The 24,886-nt window shown below is 51.0% G+C and overlaps 1 protein-coding gene across 2 annotated transcripts in view; it reads right to left on the reverse strand.

The window, feature by feature from the left end:
• PCDH19 (protocadherin 19) overlaps nt 1-24,886 on the reverse strand; it is a gene marked incomplete at both ends in the record, with an annotated part of 54,731 nt that overhangs the window by 20,670 nt on the left and 9,175 nt on the right. The window contains 2 exons of one of the 2 annotated variants that reach the window (XM_084212786.1): nt 3,026-3,195; nt 6,575-6,633. In XM_084212786.1, coding sequence (XP_084068912.1) covers nt 3,026-3,195; nt 6,575-6,633 — 229 coding nt within the window. Of the gene's footprint in view, nt 1-3,025; nt 3,199-6,574; nt 6,634-24,886 lie in introns of both variants that reach the window. The other variant, XM_084212785.1, reaches the window with a different exon arrangement.

Genomic DNA, 24,886 nt, shown 5'->3' on the forward strand with positions numbered 1-24,886 from the left:
AATTAGGGGCAGCCAGGCAATCGCTGAAGGTGGAACGGCACCAGTGCCCGCCTTCCTCTGCATCCCATTTGGTGCCAATTAGCAAGGGAAGGAAAACAATCCTGGGCTATAATGAACTCCAAATTGGGTACATATTAGAGCAATTAAAGCCATCTTTTCATCAGATGAATTTATAATCAATAATTAAGATCCTGAGGTAAAGAGGGACTGGGCAGAAGTCCTGCTCCCAAAATACGCAGCGTGGCTGAGCTCCAGGCAGTATTTCTGATCACCTGCTGCTACCCACTAAAGCTCAGCACTCTCCACACTATGGTTTGCCATTTTTCTGGAAATCTAGGTCATTTCCAAAGGAGGAGAAAGGGCTCCTGCCAGCAGGACTGGCAGCTGGTGTCACTCCCACCCAAGAGTGGCACCAGGAAAGTGAAACACCAGCAGCTCCCGGGGCTCCCACACCTAAGTACTGACCACGGGTGCCACTGGTTTAAGAAGACAAAGGAGCCTGGATCCATCCAAGCCTACCTCCCTCTGCAGGAAATGCAGCTTCTCAGTAGGCAAAGGCTGGCCAGACAGGTCCACACTGACCACCCTGAGCCACCACACAGGGATCATCCTCTGCCAGGCAGCTACAAGGATGTCTGCCCACCAGAACTCTTGAAGGACTCGTGGTGCCTCAAGCTGGGGTCCAAGCCCAGCAGAGACCGGCCACAGGGGAGCCACACCAGGCTCCCAGCCAGAGCATTACCATCAAGGAGCAAACTCCAACAACTGCTGCCCCACCCCATCACTCTGGGATTACATCAGAGGCAGTTTGGGCAGGGATAACAAGTAAAGCAAAGCATGGCTACATGAGCTGCCAGGCTGCTCTCCAGACAAGGACTGTGTGTTTGGAGCAGTAGTCAGCCAACACATCCTTGCAATGAACTAGTTCTGCACATCCTTGTGAATGAATTTCTGGTGTTTTCTCCCCACCCTGCCACTCTGCCCCAAAATCAGGTAAAAATTACCAAGTGAAAACCATCTCTTTAATCATGTGGGAGCTGCTGTTATCACCATCATCTCAGCATCTTGATTTTCCTGATTATTTTCTGCAGTTCCTGTTTCACAAATCAGCTCAGGCAACACTCTCTTTAACCTTTTTTTCAGCTTCTGTGACAATAACCACTCACTTCCCCGCCTGTGCTGCTCCTCTCATTGCTCCACCAGCACCCCAATAACCTCACAGGGTCACCCCGAGCTCTTCCACACAAGACAGTGTGGGTCCTGCAGGACAAGAGAGCTGATTGTGGCACACCTGCCTGCAGGTGCAGCTGGACCTCAGTGCAGCATTACCATGCTGCTTTCCTCCCAAAAATAAACCAGACCCAGGAGCACCAACCCCCTGGGCCATTGCAGGACTGGGACACAGACAGGCTACCTTCAGAAGTCACCTTCTGGAAATACACCTGATTTTGGGTGTATTTTACATGCAGTGAGGAGTCCATGCTACAATGGACTGAACCATATTTACCCCCATCTGACTCCTCTGATGAGCTCTGCCTCCAACTCAGCCTCTTTAACTTATTTGCATTGTTATCAGAGCCAGCACGCAGACTTATCAGAAATGTAATCCCTGTAAAACCCTATCTGCAGTCCATTGAGATTGGGTTTTTTGCTGAAGAAATGTGACAAAAAATTAACAGATGTTGCTCAGACCATTCACCAGGATGGGAATCAATTATGAACATTTTTGCTTCTACAGTCATCCCTTACTACAAATGCATCTTAGGAAACCCTCTCCTGATCGAAATGAAAAAGCATTTCTTTGTAATAGAAGAATAATAAATGATAGCTATCAGCCTGCATTCTCTGACACGGTACTGGTCCGCAGAGAATTAAACTGCCACTGTACAGTTATATAAATGTTTAATTTTTTTCATCTTTGGCCACAGTAGGGTTGTCTGGAAATACATTATCGCTGCGGATGCCATCCCTCTCCAATTAGTGCGGCTGGCAGCGTGGAATGTGTAGGTGACCTCTGTGTTCCCCTCCTCGTGGAGTCTCACAGGGTTAACTATGGCCATTTAACAGACTCTATCGAGAATTAATACAGCCATCAGATTCTCCCCAGAAAAATCCCACACCCGGTGGCGCAGATGGCAAGAACTCTCTCTTCCCCGTTTGACTCTTTTATGACAGCAAAACAAAGGCTTTTAATGATGTTTACCATGAATTGAATTAAACAGCTGAAGACCAGTTCATAATCACAGCATTTTGTTTTCATATCCTTAAGTCTTTTAGCAGTGGGGCTTCCAGTTGAGCCTCAGCTCCAGCTTATCTCAAGATATAGCCAAGTGCCCCGAGGCTCTCCCGCGCCCGAGCACCAAACCGCACTCAGGCTCCTTAATTGAAAAAGACAGGATGTTTGCATTGGATGTTTGCATCCCTCAGACATTAAAAGCGACATTCATGCCCAAGTACAAACGACACTTGGGCTCAGCTGAACTCCTCTGACTTCCTTCCTCCAGCTAATACCAGTCAGATTTCAGAGCAGGACTTCATTCCTGCACATGGGCACGAGAAGAGCTGAAAGCTGCCACCTATGCAGGTGAAAAGATGCAAACCCTTGCCCACTGGCCGGAGCTAATCCCTTGTGGGACGCCTGACTGATTGCCCACATGCTCTGCTGACCTTTGGGAGAGCTGGGATGGGAGTGCTGCGAAGGGCACACACCAGCAGCGCTCCGGAGGGGAGGTGGGCAGGGACCGGCTCTGGGCACAGCGCCCTAATTCCTGCCCTAATCCCAGCTCCAGCACTCCCTCGCTGTCAGGCACATCTCAGGGCCTTGGGTTTTCTGCCTGTGAGCAGAGGATAATCCCAACTGCTCGCTTACCTGACAGTTGTGGTGTGAAGATTAATTCACACCCACCCAGCACTCAGACGATGTACGGCGCTATCCCCAGCAAGCACGAAGCATCCTCACCCACCGGGGCAGCACCAGAGGGGCACGTGGGGGCAGTGGGCACCCCGGGGCGCAGCAGGGGCTCACCTTGCTCGGGGCCCTGGGAGCCCATGGAGGGCACGCTGGTGTTCAGCACGTCGTTGACGGCCGTGTCGCAGTAGAGGCCCCGCTGCACGTCGTGCTCGCTGTCCGTCTGGTCGCTCTCCTCGTGGCCACTGTCCTTCAGACTGTTCCCCTCCAAGTCCTTGAACGTGGAGCTGCTGGGGAAACACAGCTGTCACTTTCTGGCTGGGACACGGTGGGCCCTGACAGCCCGTGGTGCCGCAGTGGGACCTGCAGGGACGGGAGGTCCCGGCCCCCCCAGCACCCAGCGACACCCAGTGACACTGCCAGGCATGGAGAGCTGGGCAGGGACTGGGGGACACTCCCTGACTGGTGCCTCTGCACCCCCGAACACAGCATCCAGCCTGCACCACCCTGCAGGCTGATCCTGCCCTGGTGTCAGCCTCTGGGTACCCTCAGGCTGCCCTGCATCTTACAGAAGCTCAGAGTGAAGCAGGATTTGAAACCAATTTTTAAAAATATACATTAAATGAGCTGTTTCTACAACTTGGCTCTCTCAAGTCGCACTACCTCATACTGAAGTTACACAAGATCTAAACCCCATTTTTTTAGGTTACAAGCCAAGTCTTAATCACTTCAAGCTTAAAAACAAAAGTCTTCCCGGAAACAGGAATGTCTTTTAATCATGATGATGCATTCTTATTTTTAAAAATAAACCAGTGATTCTGGGTCCAAGTTCATGCAGCTTTAAGGAAATCTGATACACAGTCAAACATCCTTGACAGCCTCTGCAAGCACAGCCACTGCTGCAAAGACCAAGGACTGAGCTGCTCCCAGATTTCCCCCTGGGCTGAGCAGCCCCAACACCATGGAATGCAGCCCCCAGGCCAGAGGGATGGAGGAAGGGCAGCTCCTATGAAGACAGGCTGAGAGAGCTGGGATTGCTCATCCTGGACAATGTTCTGGGAACAGAGCCCCTCCAGTTCCTAAAGGAGTAACTCTTTACATGGGCAAATAGTGATAGGACATACAAAAAAGAGGGAGAGTGGCTTTTAACACAGGCAGATAGTGATAGGACAAGGAGGAATGGTTTTAAACTGGAAGAAGAGAGATGATATTTAGATATTAGAAATAAATTCTTCCCTGTGAGGGTGGGCAGGCCCTGGCACAGGGTGCCCAGAGCAGCTGTGGCTGCCCCAGGATCCCTGGCAGTGCCCAAGGCCAGGTTGGGCACTGGGGCTTGGAGCACCTGGGACAGGGGAAGGTGTCCCTGCCATGGCAGGGTGGCACTGGGTGGGCTTTAAGGTCCCTTCCAACCCAAACCATTCTGTGACTCTATGAAGAGCTGCATTTCTGGCTGCATTTGGGACCCCGACACCCTGAGAGGGGCCATGTCCCAGGACCAGGGGTGCTGTGAGCAGCAGGAACACCTTGAGATGCACCTGCCCCAGGTGGCACAGCCATCAGGGTGTCCCTGGGGACACCCACCGTGGCATGGGAGAACTGCACTCATTGGGAGGATCCACCTGCACCCACTTCTGAACTTTCTCACCGGCTGATCTGGTGTGACACGTCAGTGAAAGACTCAGCCTGGGCTTCAAAGCCCCAAAGAGCTGGAGATTTTCATTACTTTGAAAAGCCCTTTTGTGTCTCCACGGAAACCAAGCAGACCACCTACCATCTAATGCTCTGCAAAAGCACACGAGGGGGGAGCTCTGAAATACATATAAATTGGTAAACCTTCAAACATTACCTTTTAAATAAAGATGTCCCTATTGAAGCCGCTGACTTTGATTCCAGGTGACATCAAAGATTTTTAAGTTAAGAAAGCACTACAAATCTACAATTCATTTGTGTGAGTATAGATGAGCGAGAGAGGCAGGCAGACAACACAGGAAAAGTACAAATAGATTAATTAAGTGCTGGATTTGAGAAGATTCACTCACCAAAGATAGCAGAACTACAACATCTTCATAAAGGCAAAGGATGAGAACGATGCCACAGTATGTTACAGAAAATATTTTTTGTTCTCAGATGTCTGCACAGCATTCCTGGCACCCGTTGTACTTAAGATACAAGACAAAGGTGGAAAGCAGGGGGAACCGCTGTCCTACACGGAGCTGCTGCTCGTAACGCGCAGGCAGCCCATGTTACAAGGCATTTATCTTCCCTGCAGTGAGCCAGAGCATAATGCAGCAGCCACACGACGTGCCTCCACGGCTGACACTTCCTAAAGGATGGGCAGGTCTGGGGGAATCGGCGGCAGCAGCATTTCCCAAACAATACAGCCTCGGAGTCAGCCCCGCTGCGCAGGCGGGAGCGCTGCCTGCCTTTATCTTAGCTGTGAACGGGGAAAGATTAATAGATTTGGGGTTTTTTCAGCCTGCCTGAAGACTCTCTGGCGAGGAGCAGCGTGGCACAGGCCAGCCAGCTCTCAGTGTCACATTAGCATGGTTAAACACCACGGGCCACGCGGGCAAACACACCTGCCCTCCGTGTACCCGCGCTCGCAGCTCCCTCGCTGCTCAGGTTCCTAAGATGTAAACAAATGGGATCTCAGCCAGGCAGATAATTGGATATTTTTACTGCTCAGATCAGATCTCAACAGTTCAGGGCTGGCTTCTGCTCTCTGTAAAACCCGTGGTTCAGTGATGGCTTCTGCAGAGTCACCGAGTACAGCTGCGCTGGGCACGGGCACGGCCATGGGCATGGGCATGGCTTGCTCCCCACACACCTTGGCCAGGCCCTGGGGAGAGGAGGGAGGTGGGCAAGGAGCTGCTGGCCCCATCCTGCACCCTCCTCCTGTGCAGGGAGCTGGCCCTGCAGCCCTGGTGAGAGCACTGACCACGCTGGGTCAGTGCCAGTGCCCTTCCCGGGAGGCAGCACAAGCCTGGCCTCCTGCCCCCGGGGCGATGCTCACCTCTGGGTTAACACAGCCCAGCAGGGTTCAGCTGGGTGACCCCGGTGTGAAATCCCCAGAGACATTCCCTCACCACTGCCAGGCTCTGAGGACAGCAGTGTTTCACCCAAAGGTTCTGTTTCCCCAAGGTAACTGCCAGGTTGCAGTTGAACTGATTGTTTCCTTTTACACATGGGAAAAAATCAGCCTAGCCAAGTGCTGTTTGCCTTCGTATTCAAAGTAAAACAGTGAGCTAGAGCCATGAGCTGCATCCAACCCAATTACCTGCCCCCAAACAACTTGTTGTTTTTTTTAATTTTCCCCGCCTCACATGGCAGGGAGATCTCACCACCCAAATCTATCCTTTTATTCCTGTGCATTCAAATGGAATAAACTCTCAGAATCTGAAAGTTGTCAGGGTAACAGCACTCTACCTCACTTACTGCACCTTCCCAGCATGAAGAAGCCAAAGAGAAGGAAAAAAAGATTTCCTTTACTGCAAACCATGAGCAATGGGACTTAATGGTAAATAAGTACTGTTTTAAAATCGAATTATTACTCTTAAAAAGCTTTGCATATTAAAATAAGCAAGTAGTATATAAGGCAGTATGAAAGAACATGAAACCCTTGGGATCTGGCTGGGCAAAGCAAGCCCTCCAAGCAAGCCTACGTACCTTTTTATTAAATGAGCTCTGCTGTTCACGTAGTTGGAATCAAAGGAGTAGTTTTCAGTCTGGAAGGAGGAAAAGAAAACGGAGATGGTTACAAGTCTGATTTCTCCACGAGTGGGAAGAGCCAGGTTTGCAGGGCCAGGAGGAAACCTTTGGAGATGGAAGGAGCATCCCATGATGGCACAGGCCCTGCGAGCAGGACAGAGGCAGGCATGGAAAACTCCAGTACCTGTCAGTCTTTCCACCAACTTTGCACCAAAAAAAAGCTGTCTGGTGACCACAGAACAATTTGCAGAGAAGAAACAATGTGACTATGCTCTGTTACAAAACTAATTGCTTTTAATTCCCTGATGGACTCAGTTCTGTGTGTGTCAATTTGACTGAAAGTTCAAAAGGTATTTTTCTTATTAGTGTATAATTAACATGTTAAAATATTTATTGCATAGATATGTAAATGCCAGCAAGGTAATCCCCTGCCAGAGAATTTAATGCGGGCACTTTTCTTTGTTTTATATCATTTCATTTGCAGAGACAGTGGGCCCTGTTATTAATAAAAAAGCAAACAATGGGTGACATGCTTAAAAGTTGGAGGGGAGTAAAAGAAAGGGAGAAAAGTCAAAGGAGTTGGTACTTGCAAGCAAAACCCAGTAACTCATTCTGCACTTGAAATGCATCTTTTAACCCCAGATTACACAGTCCCCGGGCTCTGGTGCTGGCAAGCAGGTAAGGAACTGGGAAAAGCAAGCAGAAGGGAGAGGAGAGAGCAGGGGGAAGGCCATGAGGCTGTGGTGGGAGCTGTGTGGTGGAAGCTGTGTGGTGGGAGCTGTGTGGGGGGAGCTGTGTGGGGGGAGCTGTGCAGTGCCTTGCAGTGGCAGGTACATGGTAGCATGTGATGGGAGATGCAAGGTGAACCACGGTGATGGAACATGGTGGGATCTGCACAGCCTGGCCAGGATCCTTCCTGCACTTCAGGGACCCCAGAGAATGCAGGATCTTGTACAAGTCAGGCACTCCAGCCCACCTGTCCATGCCCCCCAAGTGCCCCCAGACCCGCAGGGATCCCACCCAGGCTCCCACCAGCACCAGCCCTGGCCCTGGGCTGCTCCTCGCTCCCTGGGCAGCAGAAGGAGCAGGCTTTGCTCTGCTCCCCTTCCTCGAGGACAACAGCAGCATCCTCCCAGGACAGAAATGGGAGCCCCCCCAGCCCCGTCCTGCCTTCTCTCTGCCACGCTCCTCCTGGCCCCAGCCCCGTGGCTGTTCTCCTTCCCAGAGAGCTGCTCTGGGATACCATGGCCTGCTTTTATGGCAATTATGAACATGGTAAAAATAAATGCATGCATCTTTAATGTCTCAATAAATAAAGGAAAGCAGAGTCTGCTGCTAACGTCATCACAACGGCAGGATGCAGGGAGTGGGGCCACTGCAGCAGAGCCCAACGTGAAATCCAGTCGTACCCCAGCAGAGGTTACACGGCCCTGCCAAGATCATAAAGCACAGGCAGCCTCGGTTAAGTGTAATCTTTTCTGAAATACAGCACAATGTCTAATTTACCAAACAGGAGCCTCCCGGAGAGAAACAGGCGAGGAGCAGCGAGCCGGGGGAGCTGGCCTAGCACCGAGCACAGCTCTGTTATTACTTTCACACAGTAATTACTGCTGGGGAGTCACGCTGGAGATTTACTGCTCAAACCACTGGGCCCTGCAGCTCCTGCATCCCTGCCGGATGGCTTTGGTGCCAAGAGCTCAGGAGCAAACAGACACAAGTATTTTCAAAGCATATGATACCTGAGGACCTAAACACCCCACAAACCACCTGACCCTGTGTTTGTCCGTCAGTCCCGGGGCTGCCATGCCAAGGGGGTCCCACAGCAGCCCCCAGCCCTTCAAATGAGCTGAGAGCAGCCAAGCCACGGAGGGCAGAAGGGATGGGAGGCAGTTTTGGCACAATCCTCACAGGGTGATAGGAGCCCCCACTATCACCCAGCGCTGGCAGACGTGGGATCAGCTCCCACAAGCCCAGAGCCTCAGCTGGCTCCATCCCTACATGCCCAGCCCCATCACTGTGCCCAGCAGCAGGGAGACCCCTGCACCCACCTCTGCCTCCATCACCTCCATCCCCGTGTGTGCACAGCCCTGGGAAAGCCAGGAGAGGAACAGCTGGGTGAGAGGATGCAGACAGCAAATTTCAATAAATACAGGTACACTGAAGAGCTTTAAAACACTCAGAGCACAGATATGGCATCACCAAGGCTTCAGGGGCCAAGGAATACCCAAGGTCATCCACAGGGAAAGTCTGACCACTGCCACCAAAATCCCACAGGCTGAGGAGACTCCACACATGCTGCCATCAAACTGGCACAGCCCAGATACAGACCTGGTACTAAATCCCCCTCGGAACAACACCCCTGGGAGCTTGGCTATTGATTTCAAACCAAAACCAAAGACCATATCCTGGCTCAACTCATTCACCAACGAGCACATTCCCCGTGATTTCTGCTCAATGGATGGAGTTATGTCCTCCCTGTGTACTCCCTGCTCAGGATGCTCTGCACCACTGCTGAAACCCCCACATCCACACGGAACCAGAGGGCTCCTGAGGGGCTGGACACAGCATTCGTTCCCAGGCTTGGAATTCCCCCACCACTGGACACAGCACAAGTAATGATAATTACTTCCAGATTTCAGGCAAAACAAGGAGTGACACAGCCACAAGGATGGGAAATCCTCTTCCCTGGGTCGGCATCCTCAGAGGTGAAAGCTGCCTGTGCTGCCCATGCTGGCACAAGGGTGGGCTGCTCATCCTTCCCACACTGGCACATTCCCTCCAGCCCAGTTTCTTTACTTAGCCATGGGATTATCTGTCAAGGTTATCTCCATGCAGACTAGGGGATCAAAACCAGAAAAATAAAAAAAGAAATGAGATTTTTCATGGAGAAGGGTTGTTTTACAGCTTGCATTATTCAATCAAAGTTCACTTGATTTAATTCTGGTTCATCCTGCAAGGTGCAACCACTTACAAACAGAGGCAAAATGATGGGAAAGGAGAGCGTCTTCAACATGTCAACATTTTAATTGGGAAAGGATCCGCTCCCTCTCTTAATGAGACCCAAAGAACAAAGTCAAAGCATAAAAAAGAGGGAAAAGGTAAGGCTGGCTGGCACCGATGAAAGTGTGCTCTTCATCAAGTGCATCACTGAGAGGCTGGCCCTCATCTTCTTCATTATTTTGGCAAAAGCAAATGAACTGTCACTTTCTCACTAATCTGCATCACTCCTGTAGAAATCAAAGGGGAGCCCAGCCTCAAGTCCAGCCTCTCCTTTCCACGTTCAGAGCCAGGCACAGCGAGGACCTCCCAAACATGCTGCCAGCTCTTATCTCCTCGTTGTAACTGAAGAAAGGATGCTCACACTTGTCACCATCAGCCCCACAGCCTCCGTGCCAAGAATAAACAATACATTCCAGACACTGGGAAATGCTGAAGAACACCTTGCATGAAGTCTGTGGCCTCAGCTTGCATTTCTCTTGGAGGAGAGAAGCCCTGCTGTCCTCCAGGGACAGGTTTGTCCTTGCTTTCCAGGTGCAGACGTGTTGGTGGCAGTGCCATCAAAGAGAGCCCTGGCTTGCCACACGGTTTACCAGCACCTAGTTTGAAAAGCGCTTTTAACCGCTGCCTTAGCAACACAAATATAAATATAACAACAGACACACTCCGAACTGAGCAATCAGGAGGGAAATATTAAACTTTTTTTTTCCCCCTAGTAGTTGCTTTTGGTTGAGGACTGCCAATTCCATTACATTGAAAAAAAGAAGATGTCCAAACGTCAGCGTAACTCTTCTTGACCTGGATATCGGTGGGGTGACTTCCCCGGCAGCAAAGGGTCTGTTAGCAACAGGGCACAGCTCTAAGGACTGCTCACTCCCTGCCTTAGAAACAGAAATAAACCCTGGCGCGTCCAAAGGCACTCCAAGGGGGGCTAATGCAAGTGCCAGCAGAAAGGTCAGCGGGCTGCAGCAGTGCTGTGCAGGGCTGCACAAACAGAGGATGCCGGCAGGGTCGGTCCCAGGGTGGCAGGGACGCGTCCTGGGCCGTGCCAGCACAGTCATGTCCCTGCAGCCTGCTCGCCTCGGGGCAGATGCCTGGCAGCTGGTTCTTTATCACTCTTCCCTCTTTTCAGCAATTTCAGATGGGGGATGTTTTTCAAATCAAACTCCACAGAGGTGAAAATCCAGCTTTCTCCACGGCATTTGGATCCAGGCTCTCGATAAAGGGTTTGGCTCCTCAGTCCACACGTCAGCCCCCAGCACAATCCGTGGTTGTTTGGAGCTGGACCCATCTCTCCCGACCCAAAGTGACAGGTATCCATCCATCTGCCAGCCTCTGCCTCAGAAGATGGCTCAAAAGCATTGCAACACAGGGGTTGTTTGCCCTTCTTCTCACTTCAGGGTGAAAACATTTCTATCTTTCCACAAATTACTGTAAACCTGCTGCAACCTCCTGCCAAAGCATGTAGGGACTCTTCACAAAACCAGCTTCATAAAAATGACACATTTAGCACCACTTTTTCAGGGTTATCCCTTGAGCCTTTTTTCCCCTACATGCCTTGTTAATAAAGCTTGCATGTCACCCTTTATTATTAAAAAACAAAGCGGACCTTTCTCCAAGGCTGCAATGTGCATCTCTCCTTTTGGTTTCACAAAATCCTCCAGAAACATGCGACGGCTCCTCATCCTCTGCATCAAGCTGCACATCTCCACCCGGAGCACCAGTCTCCTGCGTTCCCTCTGTGCTGCAGGCATCACTGGGGACCACAGAAATGGCAAATTGTTCCCAAAAGTCCACTGGGCCTCCCTGGTGGGAAGGGTAGGGCTTGTAAGACCACTTCTCCTGGTCCTTCTGTATCCTCAGTCCTGTTCTCCATGGGCCACTCAATCTCAGGCTCCAGCATCTGCAATAGAACTGATGCTGCCTATTAGGAGATCTCACCAGCATTTAATTCTTATAGTTTGAATTATATTGTGGGTGATACAGAATTCATGCAAATTAAATAAGAACGCTCCAGCTGCACTCGGGAAACTGAAAATTTCAAAGTAGGGACCAGGTCAAATGAAGTATGCATCAGCAATGAGGGAAAGTCATTATCATTTAGCAAGCTGCTTATTTAGCCCATGGGAAATAAGGAAGCAGTCTGAGACTCCTTCCCGCCGGGAGCAGGCGCAGTGGGAAACCCCTTGGAACACTGGGATGGAGCCCCATGGCCCAGAGGAGCAGCCAGGCTGGTGCTGATGCTCTCACACCCAGCCACACGGCTGGTGTCCCTCTGCACAGCAGCACAGACCCAGCAGATCCAGGGCTGGTGTCCCTCTGCACAGCAGCACAGACCCTGCAGATGCAGGGCTGGTGTCCCTCTGCACAGCAGCTCAGACCCAGCAGATCCAGGGCTGGTGTCCCCCTGCACACCAACAGGAGAGGCAGATCCAGGGCTGGTGTCCCCCTGCACAGCAGCTCAGACCCAGCAGATCCAGGGCTGGTGTCCCTCTGCACAGCAGCTCAGACCCAGCAGATCCAGGGCTGGTGTCCCTCTGCACAGCAGCACAGACCCAGCAGATCCAGGGCTGGTGTCCCCCTGCACAGCAGCACAGACCCAGCAGATGCAGCTCCGGGCTGGGAGCACATCTCAAAGCACGTCAGGAGAGATTTCCCCCACTGTGTGTGACGGCTCGTAATTAGTAATTAGCCCTGTGCTGCCAGCCCTCCTCTGCCCCAGAGCTGGGTCAAGAGCCAGGACCATGACCAGGTGCAGTGCCTGACCCACGTGAGGAGCTCTGCTCCTGCTCTCCCTGACGGCACCTGCAGCACCCACAGCCAAACAAACCTGCTCCCCAGGTCCTGACCCCCACCCTGGCACCTCCTGGCATGGTGGGTGTCAGAGGTTTGAGAGCAGCAGCAGCCCGAGGCTTTGGGTTAAACACCAGTGCCAACCCCACCAAATAGCTACTGGGGCTTCCACCATGGGGGAAAACCAGCAAACGCTGACAGACACAGCGGGGGGAGTGATGCCCAGGTCACAGCAAGGAGCCCACCACCTGTGCCCTGACAGCCAAGCTGTGCTGTGGCTCTGACACCCCTGCAGGGTCAGCACCTTTGCACAGGACCCATCTGGCCACTGGTGCCCATCAGGAGCTCCAGCCTCTCCATGGGCACTGCAGCACAAGCCAGGGGAGGGGGCAGAGGAGCAGAGGACACACCTCTAACTGCCAACAGCCCCAGCAAGACAGAAGGAAAACATGAAGCAATTCAGCTCTTAAAGAGCATTTAGGAGCCAGTCACCTGGAAGAGCTGGAAGGACCTGAGCTCTGGCATCTCCCTCTGCAGCCCTCTCCCCACGCCCAGCTCGCTGCCAGAGCTTCTCCTACAGGAGACTGCCAACTGTGAGCTACAACGTGGTGCCTCTGAACAAGCAAGTGCATCTAGCATCTGATATTGATGTTTTATAATTAGATGTAATACAGCAGATCATTTTCCTGCATTTGATCAATGAAACCAGGGCTGGGTTTGGGGTTAGGCTGTTTTGCAGACTGATTGCTGCCTAAGCCTACTGGAGCAGTGCCTCGCTCACTTCAGCAGGAACGAGCAGAGACGAGGATGTGCAAACACAGCATCCATTTAGATTTACTATCCCCGAAATATAAACAGAATATTTATTTCTGGCCTTTTAAGTAGCAATTCCAAATTTAATGAGGTACAATGAACATTCCTCAGAGCCAGACTCTATGGCTACTTAACACCACCAAGCCTCTAATTACTACTGCAGCTTAAATAAAGGGTATTCCGTTATGATGGACATTATTAAACACTGAAGGAACTGAGTCCAGCCTCCATTTTCTCTTGATGAAATAAAAAGCACTGCAGAGAAATCACTGGGAGAGTTCATCCTTTAGCATCACTCTTCTCATCAGACTAAGCAGCAGTATCAAGCCAGACTCTATTAAAGGGCAAGCATCCCACTAATCCATGCTGAACTCCTGTCCCCTCCCCAAATAAACACAGGCTTTGTCATTTTTTGTTTGAAAATGGATGGGAGGCAAGAGAAAAGCTGCTGCTGAGATGTGATTTTGAAAAAGAGGTATAGGATTAAAAACCCAGATTGAATCCAGGAGCAGCAACACACAACAAAGCCAAAATTACACCCCACAAAGCCACAAACCGTGTCACTGGGCTGGATTTGTCAGCAGATCAGAAATCTGCTGTATGGGTATGAAGAGCAAAAATCCGAAAACACCTGCCTTACATTCACATGGTATCTATAACCTCGAAGCTTTTTGGGGGGCATGGCACAGGGGTCCTCCATTGGAACCTTCACAGCAGATACCTGTGGCACCCACAGCCAAACAGACACTCCTCAAAATCTATTGAAAAGCAAAATACTGACCCAAAAGTGGGGCAAGCTATCTAGAGAGGAGCCTACAGACACGTTCTCACGTGGGCCAAGAGCTGATGCTCTGGCAGCCACCCAGTGCTTCACCCCAGGCTGGGACAGGAGGGATTTGGGGGCAGCAGGGGCAATGCCTCCCTCCCATGTGCCCACTGATGGGCAGGGGGCTCAGCTTCCAGCCCCCTGGGGCACAGCCTTCTGCACAGGGCTCCTGCCTCAGTGTGCCAAGGAAAGCTCCCTGCAGGGATATAACAGCCCATAAACCTGATAGAAGGGGGTTTTCCCATTTCCTGTACCTGGGACTTTCAGATGGGTGATGGATCCACACACGCAGCTCCCAGCACAGACTACACCCCTCCCTAGGCAGTGAGAGAAACAATCTGGATCTAATCAGCAGGCCCAGGGTGATGGGGCATGACTTAGAGATTTGTTAAAAAAACCTTTCAGAACTGTCCTTTCCCTGCCTCCTGCCATTAGGAATGAAAACAAATATAACAGAAGAGCCTTTTTTTAAATGTTCCCATCTCTAGGGCTAAATAAAACTCCCTGCCATTCACCTTCTGGAGTGGCAGGTCAGGCCAATGCATTTTGTAGGGAGCAGGAGAAATCACAGATTTGTCACTGCAGAAAGAAGGAGGGAAAAAAGGAAAAAGAAAAACCAAAAATCAAAAATCATTGCAGCTGAGTTAAAAATAGGGAAGGCGCGAGAGGCTGCTGCCAGCTCGGCACATCAGAGCGAGGGGTGCCCGGGCTGCACCCCGAGCATGCACCGGCCCTGGGGCTGTCAGGGGCCACAGGGGCCTTGGCCCTGCCCCATTCTCCAGTGCAAACCCCATTCCTTCTGCTCTTTGGGCCAGCAGACAGAGCTTCCCAACCCACACAGCCCCAGCCATCTTCCTCCCACGGCCTCAGCAGAGGCCAGACGTGGTCCCACACTTGCCCCTGGCACACGGTCACGGGCATCCAGACCCGCCTCTGGGCTGGAACCTCTGCAGCAGCAGCTCCTGCCTGGCTGCAGCTCAAATCCCCCCACACTGGCAGATAATCAAACCCAGACAAACACTGTCCTGCATGCTCATGGTTTTATCATTCACAGTGTTTATCTGGAATTGCATGGGAAGGCTTGCAATCAGGATAGCCTCAGGCAGCTCCCACTCGAAGCCTCGAGGGGAATTCGCTCACAACAAAACTCTTTATCAAAACCAGTTTTCCCTTATTTTAATGTTTTTCCCTAGTTGTGCAGGAAAATGCAGCTCTCCAGCCCACAGAATAGCCCTGCAGCCATGAGGCTGGCAGCAAATCTGAGCAGGACTGGCCTTCCCCCGCTGCCATCACTGCCTCACCCTGCATGGGGAGCGGATGTGAAGCCTGGCTTTGCTCAGCTCAGCCCTTCCCAAAGGCGCCAGCAGCTCCAGCATCCCTGGGGACGCACCAGCACCCTCTGCACAGCCCTTCCTCCCCTCTGAGCCAAGCTACCAGCTCTGGGGCAGCAGAAACGGAGGCATTCAAGCTAACAGGAGCCGGTGTTCTCCCAGAACAAACTGCAGGGAAATAATGAATGACAATACAGCCCTCCCCAGATGAGGGGATCTCAGCCAGGCACTAACTGGATGCCCTTTTCCATCCCCACCCTGCCCTCTCCCCTGCCCACAGCCACCCCACATTATTAACAGCCTGGTAAACACAGCCCGTTGGTTATTACAAAGATGCCAAAACCTTACTACTTCTTGTTCCTTCCAGTTAATGTACCATAGCCGAGGATAAATTGCTATTACAAGGAACTAAAAATAAAAATGTTTCAGAGGCCGTAATTGGCTTGTCTTGTTGGGCTTTTTAAGGAGCCAAAGTACCAGTTCCAGGCTATTAGCCCTAAGGTTGTAGGAGAATAGTATAAAATATTTCTTCATTAAAACCCTACCTTCTCCATAGAGGTGTTTATCTTTGGGGTTTTTTTCCTCCTTTCCTTCTTTCTTTTTTTATTCCTCCTTTTTTTTATTATTATTATTTTCTTTTTAAAAGACATGCATTATCAAATGAGCTTTAGTTAAAAGAGGGCTTGGAAAGCCCAGAGGTGATATAAATAGACAGAGCTCAGTGCAGCTGGAGAACCAACCCAAGCCTTCACTCATCTATTCAGGTCATTTTTCTACTAAACTTACGTAATATTCCTCAGTTGCATCCATAATCTTGGGTCATTTTTAATAATCAGCACCAAATCTTGCAGTCCTTGGGGAGACAGTGCTCTGTGCTGGAAAGCACCCAGCCCACTGCTGTGGGACAGGACCACCACCACCACAGGCTGCAGCCCACTGCAAGGCTACCAAGGGTGCCCAGGGCCCTCCCTGAGGTGGGCACTATGGTTTTTTTTTCTTTTGAGGCTTTTTTATGCTATTTGGTCATTAAGAGTTTCAGTTACCATCCCTCAGTATCACCAACAAGCACGACAATCATGGTTTTGTTTTTGGAGGGAGCCAGGAGCTGGGTTCCAGGATCCTTGTGGGTCTCTTTCAGCTCAGGATCCTCTGTGATTCTCTGAGAACCAAATGCATTTATTCAGCAAAAGCCTCCTTTCAGAGGAAGCAGATGCTCTGCTGAGCGAGGACGCGGCGCTTTGGCACCTGCTGTCCTGATGACGACGGTGACGATGCATCAGCAAAACAGCTCTAATTTATGGCCACAACTTTAAAATTGGCTCTAAGTCCTTGTGGAGCCTGCTCCCACTGACAGGACTGCCCTCACCACCCGCACGGAGCCGGGCATGGCAGCGACCTCTCTGTGACAACGGCTCAGTGCAGCACAGCGTTGCAATAAATAATGATAATATCAGCAAGGATGATGATCAATTTCTTGGTAATATGGCCCAGGAGGGGAAGCACAACAGAAAAATTACAGCAGAGCCTCTAACCCCCTGCTTTTTCTCAAAGACAAGGTTGGATGACACATTTCTTTGTGAAACAACAACCCAACAGGTATTTACTACTTTTATTTTGTGATGTGAGGGTTGCTGCTAAAATGAGACTATTTCTGTTAGGTACAATTGCTATTTTTTCATAGTGTCTCAGCAATACCTTGTTAAAAAGGGCAAAACAACAGTTATTAATTACCCTAATTAACCCAATTCATAAGACACATTTGTGTGGCTGTCATGACAACTGCTTTGACTAACTTGCCAAGAATAGCTTAGCTGTCCATTCAAATAAATCCCTGATAATTACTAGTCTAGTTTACTGGGCTTCTGTGATAATAATAATTAGTGCTACTGTACAAAAGGTCACGCTAAACAGTTTATGAATGATGCATTTCGCATGGTGATTACATGAGTCACGCAGCAGCCAGCAAATGGACACAGCCACATCTCCAACATGGAGAGCTGGGATCAGATCCAGCCTGTGGCTGCTCTGCCTGCAGACAGCGTGGCAGGATGAGAGGGAGACAAAAAATACCCAAGAGTTGGGTTGAGCCAGGACAGCCACCCACCTGCCTCCCCCACCGTGGCAGGGGTCAGCTGGCCCCCACAGGAGATGGTCCTTGAACAGAGGCACTGGGAGACACCAAAAAGCTTCCCAGGCCAGCCCGTCACATGGTGGTATCTCACCTGAGCAGCCCATTTTCCTGCCTGACAAGAGCAGATGATCATGGATCACCTGTCTGGTTTTGCCATGCGGCCATTAGGTTTAGGATCAATGACAAAAGGGGGGGTAGAACACCAAAGGCGACCTGACCTTGGGGTGGGCAGTCCCAGCCCTCTCCCGCCTTCACCTTTGCAGGATGAAGCCCTCCAGCCTGCAGTCTGGGTGTCCCCACAATGACATGTGTGCTGCAGCTCCAGCACACCCTGCAATCAGGACTGTCCTGCAGGCAGCAGGCACTGTCAGCCCAGCACTGCTCCTCCTGGGGCTGCTGCTGGCTGCAGAAGGAGCTGCCCCCTCCAGGACCTGCCTGTGCTCCAGACTGGGCTAGGCTCTCATTTCCCTTCACAACAGCAAGCCCAGCCCAGCCAAATGTCATTTTAGCTTTGCGGAGGTTGAAAACTGATCTGTGGGATTCCCTCTGGCTATGCCTACACAGAGGCAAGAGAGGATGGGACCACACTGCACCCACACTGAAAAATCCTGCAAAACCCCAGGGCAGAGGGCAGTGGGGCAGGGACTGAGCCAGGACATTCACTTCTAATACAGAGGACAGCTGCCAGCTCTGTGGAAATCTACAAAATCACTACATTTAGAATAAATTCTGATTAAATACCACATGTGGTTCTCATTGTCCATCCCTTGTCACCTATCACAGAGGGTTCTGCACCTAAACAGGGTCTTAATCAGCAAATATTTGTCTGCCAGGGCCCCCTCCTCCCTCACCCCCACCTGAACTTGCAATTATTCTTATTGACTGACTTTAAGAGAGCACCAGGCACAGCCTGGAGCTGTGAGCAAGCAAGGGAGCCCCGCTGCAGTCATCAGCAGGGCCAGCAATTGCCCTGTCACACATGGCAGGGTATGGCTGCAGACTGGAGGCAGCAAGGCCACATGAACACTTAAAACGTCCTCACAGCGTGAAAAGCGAGCATGCAGAAATGACACCTCCTTTCTCTACAAATCTGCTCCCCCAGCACCTCCCAGCCCCGTGAAGAATTCACTTCATTAAGGCTGAAGAGCCAACAGAGCCCTTGGAGGGCCGACATGGGCTTGTGTCCTCTCTGCAGGGCAAAATAAGCGCTGATGAGGAAGTTTTAGACCTGGGGAAAGATGGATTTGAGGTCCCAAAAGGATTTCAGTGCTGGACCCTGAGCGTGGGCTGAGCCCAGGCTCGCCTGCACATCCTCCCCATCTGTAACCCAAAGTACATGCCAGAAGATGAGGTGGTTTTTTTTTATCAGACCAAAAGGAGAAATTAGGGAAACCTGAAGCCGAGCAGAACACTCCCCAGCTCTCCCAAGTGAAGTTTGCAGCTCAGTTCAATATGTTAGTGCCTAATGAAGGTTTCTCCTATACTCTGCAGGGTACAATCATTCTCCTCCTAATGAGCATGAGTTAATGGCATATTAATGCTGACAACAACCAAGTGCAGGGAACAAGAGATGAACATATTCCAAAATTTATCTCTTTTTTCCCCCAAACAAAGGAGCCCATCGCGCGGCTGAGCGAGCCCCAGCCCGGCAGGAGCCTGTGGCTCCCACAGCGACGCTGCCAGCTCTGCTCCAGCTCACCACAGGACACAGAGCCCAGCTGGGACATGGCTTTGCTCTCCCACTGACCCAGTCCCCATCATTAGTTGTTGTCCAGGGAGAGTGTCAGCCCAAGCTGGTAGTGTCCCTAGACACAGCCACCCTGGGGGCTGAAGCAGGAGGCACAGGAACTGCTCCCAGACGCCTGGGAAGTGTTTCAGGGCAGACAGGTTCGGGTCTGTATCTGAGCCACAGCCCTGAGGCTTTGCTTACTGAACGTCTGAGCTGGGTCCCTGCCAGAGCATCCAGATGTGAATCTGAATATGAAAGGTCCAGGAGGGAGCAGGTGACAGAGGCTCCAGCCCCATCCTGGTGCTGGCGTCCCAGCCCATCTGGGTTTGTCTCAGCAAGTTTACATAAGCTCTCAGGCATAGAAAAGAACACACAGAATGGGTGTTTTCCTGTTTTTTCATTTTCACTTGTGAAAACAGCTCTCAAAACCCTGACAGCTCCCCAAAACCAGCCTCAGTCTGCCGCAGCATGTGCTGCCCACCAGCAGGCACTGCAGGGAAGAGGAAGCCTAATTCCCCAACTGTCCAACTTCTGTGTGCTCCCACCATCACTTACATTTACATTTCCAGATCGATAATCGATGCTAGAATCAATAGCAGGGAATTTAGCTACATTATAAAAACAGTAAAATCAGCCGATACTGAGAAATGACTATTGAGTCCCGTGTTTTCTGTACTCACTTAGTCTAATAACAGTGAATGATATTTTCCAAGTACATTATTCAGCAATAAAACCACCGAATTATTTGATCTCTTTCTAACCTTTATGATTCTAAGCACTCTTTTTGACCCAGATTGAATGAGGCAACATCTGCAGAGCCTTTCACAAAATTGTACTCGGTGTGCACTATTGTAAGTCTGCTGCCAAAGATAAATGTTATTATTTTAAAGCCATCATCCTTCTAATAGATGAGCAAACACACTGCATTAGCATAGCCTGCAGAGCTGGAGCACAGGTGAGAAAATGCCAGAGGGGTTTCTCTTAATGGAATTTTACATACCTGACTTAGGATGGGTTAATGCAATCCACCAACACGGGAATTTACAACCTGCCCTGTGGCATACACCTGCCAGTACAAACGATGGTATAATCCAACAAGCTCCAGATCTCCGTGAGAAACAGGAGCCATTCACACCCAGATCTCAACAGGGTGTTGAGATGAGGGCCTCACCTGCAGATGACTCTCCAAAACACTTTGACTGACACGGTTTATCACCTGCCTGCCTGTCCTGGGTGTCAGGTGCAGCAGTGCTGGCATCACCTGTGGGTGCTCAGCTGCCATCAGAGGCTGTAGGAAGTGCAGTACCTGTCACACACCTGCCTGCTGCAGCATCAGCTGTCCCCAGCCTTCACCAGGCCTAGGAGAATTCTCTGTAATTCCATGTTAAACAGGGAGACACTTCAGGGCTCAGCATGAATCACTTGTCCAGCTGACATAAGCCATTACTTCACTCCAAATTTAGACAAGGAGCTAGAGGGAGACACTGAAGCAGAGATGTTGTGCTTCTTCTCCAGCAAACCCTCCACAGGTGCCACAGACAAGCTCTGCCCCAGCAGGAACAGTGAAACTGGGAGCTGCCAGCAGCCCCAGTGTCCCTTTGCTGAGCCTGGGTGATGCTCTCCTGGGGACAGTGGGGACTGGAGCTGTGGGGTGCCCCAGGGGACAAGCCCCAGCACAGCCCTGCCAGGGCAGCACTGCCTGCACAGCACCCCACCCATCTCCTATTCACAGCACGCTCTAATTTGAATTATAATTACACTTAAAAGTACACAGATTACAACTATTTATGCTACAAATAAGACCATCCTGTATTTTAATTAACAGAAAATGATTGGAACTCAACTATAGCCTCTACTGGGAACAATAGCTAACAATTTATTGAAGCAAGGCCGTGCCAGCCCCACAAGCAGCCTGGCAGGAGAGGGGGAGTGGACAGGGCTGGGGGTCCCACCAGTCTGAGCCCTCACACAAGAGCAGGAGCTGCTGCCAGAGCAGGCAAGAGGTCAGGAGAGAGGGCAAAGCCAGGAGAGATGGAGGAGAGAGGGCAAAGCCAGGAGAGATGGAGGAGAGAGGGCAAAGCCAGGAGAGATGGAGGAGAGAGGGCAAAGCCAGGAGAGATGGAGGAGAGAGGGCTGCCAGGAGAGATGGAGGAGAGAGGGCAAAGCCAGGAGAGATGGAGGAGAGAGGGCAAAGCCAGGAGAGATGGAGGAGAGAGGGCAAAGCCAGGAGAGATGGAGGAGAGAGGGCAAAGCCAGGAGAGATGGAGGAGAGAGGGCAAAGCCAGGAGAGATGGAGGAGAGAGGGCTGCCAGGAGAGATGGAGGCTTACCCCTGGGCAGCCTGCAGGCAAAGCCTGGGGATGGAAGCAGGCTCAATGGCTCTGCCCTTGCTGGCTGCTGGGAATGCAGGAAAGACCTGAGCAGGGCACAGTCAGTGAGGGCAGGAGCCCAAGGACCTGGAAGGGCACCTGGCTGAGGAGCTGCTCTGGCTCAGAGCCCTCAGGAGGGACTTCAGGAAATGGCAGCTGGAAAATCCAGCTCTTCCACCCAGCCAAGCAGATGCACACAAGGTTATTCAAAGGCTACTGCACTTGGCCTCAGTGATGCCTCTGCATGAGCACGTGCTGTAAGTAAAGGAAACCAGAGGGAGAAACCACAGAGTTCAAATCACTCGATACAACACAAATTCACTGGGATACTGCCATATGAAAGCCCACAAAGTACCATGCAAGACTATCCTTTTGATGAAATTTTAAAAAAACCTTGCTAGAAATCTTTCCCAATTTAAGAGAAAATTCTTATCTGCCATGTAAATATAGTTGCAAAAGCTTTTTTATAGACTTCACGAGTTATGCATTAGAAATGTGCATCAGAAATTCAAATTTTCCAAGAGGAAATATTTAAGGAACCTACCAACCCAAACCATTCTATGCTTCTATGAAAACAAGAGAAGCCTCTCCACTTCCAGTAAAAGTGAACCATAAAACCCAAAGCAGTAGCATAAAAACAAATGAGATGTATCTGATTATATGACATATTATACACTCACATAATTAGGGGTAATATGTAATAATTCCATACACACTTTCTGTACGCATAGGGATACAAGTGTGAACACTGCAGTGTCAGGTTACTTTCTCAACCTGATGATCTTAAATCCTTGACCTAAATGATTCTGTGATTCTATGTAAGATATCACAAATACAAGATACAACATCCAGTATGTAATATATAACAATATGATCATATCCATGGGAGCACTCAGGTCTTGCTGTTAAATACAAGCAGCTACTGCCACACCAGCCCTAATCCTCCAGAGACCCTTGGAGCAAACCCCTTTGGTCCCTCCCGACCAGGACCCTACCCCAGGCTAGAAAACCCTTGGAAAGCCCCAAGAGCTGCCAGGATAGGGCAGCAGCCCAAATTGCCTATACAAAATGTGTTATTTACTGGGGAACTTGGCAATGTTCAGCTCTTAGCTGAACTCAATCTTAACTGCCTTTCCCAACCTAAATGATGTGATGATCTTAGGAAAAGCCAAAGAGTGTTAAACTAAGGGCTTGCCCAAAACCCAGGGAGCGTGGCATGGTTAAACACAAATGGGAGCTGCTGTATTTATGTCTGTTGCAAGGTATTCAAGGGAATTTCTCCATACAACAGCTTGGAGCGATTGCATTAAGAGATGTATAATTTGGTTAGGCTGACCTCAGAATGGAATAAAGAGCTGCTGATTTCCATAATGCCAGCCTCTGACACTCAGAGAGGTCAGGGAACCTACAGCGATACACAAACCACTTTGGGAGCAGTTAAACTGAGAGATCTGCTGGGGTTTGGAGCAAGCAGGGACAGCAGTCAGGGAGGCTGGGGTCCCACCCACCACCCTGGTCCCTGGCAATGCAGGGTGGAGCTGGGTGCCCAGGCAGGGAGGCTGGGGTGACACCCACCATCCCAGTCCCTGGCAATGCAGAGCAGAGCTGGGTGCTCAGGGAGGGAGGCTGGGGTGCTATCCCACCACCCCAGTCCCTGGCAATGCAGAGCAGAGCTGGGTGCCCAGGCAGGGAGGCTGGGGTGCTATCCCATCACCCTGGTGCCTGGCAATGCAGAGCAGAGCTGGGTGCCCAGGCAGGGAGGCTGGGGTGACACCCACCATCCCAGTCCCTGGCAATGCAGAGCAGAGCTGGGTGCCCAGGCAGGGATGCTGGGGTCCCACCCTCCACCCTGGGCCCTGGCAATGCAGGGTGAAGCTGGGTGCCCAGGCAGGGAGGCTGGGGTGCTATCCCACCACCCTGGTGCCTGGCAATGCAGAGCAGAGCTGGGTGCCCAGGCAGGGAGGCTGGGGTGCTATCCCACCACCCTGGTGCCTGGCAATGCAGAGCAGAGCTGGGTGCCCAGGCAGGACCAGGAGCTGTCCCCAGGGAGGGGATAAGCAGTGCATGCCTAAAGCTGAGGGCATCACTCCTCTCTGGGGGGCTCCTGCAGGGCAGAGGCTGGGCTGGCTCCAGGCAGGGCTGCTGGGGCTCAGGGGACAGAGCAGAGAAGAGTGTGACCTGCCTTCCCCAGCACAGTGCATCAGTGGCAGGCACAAAAAAGTGCTGAGTTACAGTGACCTCCCAAGGAGAAAACAAGACTGGCAGCGCCGCCTGCAAAGTCAGCCTTCCCACGAGTGGAACATCATCCCTGATAATGCTTTAATTATTATGGCTCCTGAAAATAAGCCTCATCTCATCAGCCCCGCCTGCCTCAGCACCGCAAACTTTCTCCGGGTTGGAAATCATCGCCTTTTTTTCCCTTTTTCCCTGCTCTATACACAGCATTACTCAGAAGCAAGCCAAATCCCTTCCAATTATATATCATGACGTTTCCCCAGCGCCGCACTAAAGCGAGGCCCTTCACTTCTAAATGGCATGGTTTATAACAAATTGTCTGTTATACCAGACAGAAACTGATTTCCTCAAACCCAGCATATTAAAGTGAGTACATTCATTCTGGTTGTAACACACAAAATGTGATTATAACAGACACTTTGGGGGCTTTTTAAGGCTAGCGGAGAAGAGGAGGATAAGCTGGAGGGGAAGAAAGAATTGACAAGTAGAGAAATGACAGAGAAAGAGAAACAGCCACGCTGATTTCATTTCTTACAAAACAAAAATCTTTGTGTGTTGTAGAAATGTGCTTTAGTTAACACCGCCAGATAGCCAGAGCAAAAGCTGCCGGTGCTGCCTGAAACGAAAATTGCTCTTTTGTGCTCAGAAAACCATTTCCCACAGTGAGGAGAATGCTTTCCAGGTAGCACAAAGCAGATCTGAAACCAACGGGGCCTTATCCTGCAACTGTTGCTCCCTCAAATAATCCCCGCAGCCACGAGGAGCCCCAACTAAATCAGTGTGAGTGAGGATTATGTGGGAGTGTATCAAGGTTGGGGGATTAGACCAGGATTATCACTAAAACCAGTAATTCCCCATCTTACTGATGGTGGCCATCAGCTCGGGAGGCGGCGGATGGCCACGGCTCTGGGAGCTGCTGGGTGTGTGGGTGCTGCTGGATCAGAGACTGCTCCACCCTGACCTTCTCCTCCAGTGGGCCCTCCCAAAGCAGCACCCGAGCAGGACCACGCCTGACCCACGCTCTGCTCAAGTGCAGTGCCGGTGCTG

This window comes from Fringilla coelebs (assembly GCF_963513975.1).
Source record: "Fringilla coelebs genome assembly, chromosome: 11".
Classification (NCBI taxonomy): domain Eukaryota; kingdom Metazoa; phylum Chordata; class Aves; order Passeriformes; family Fringillidae; genus Fringilla; species Fringilla coelebs.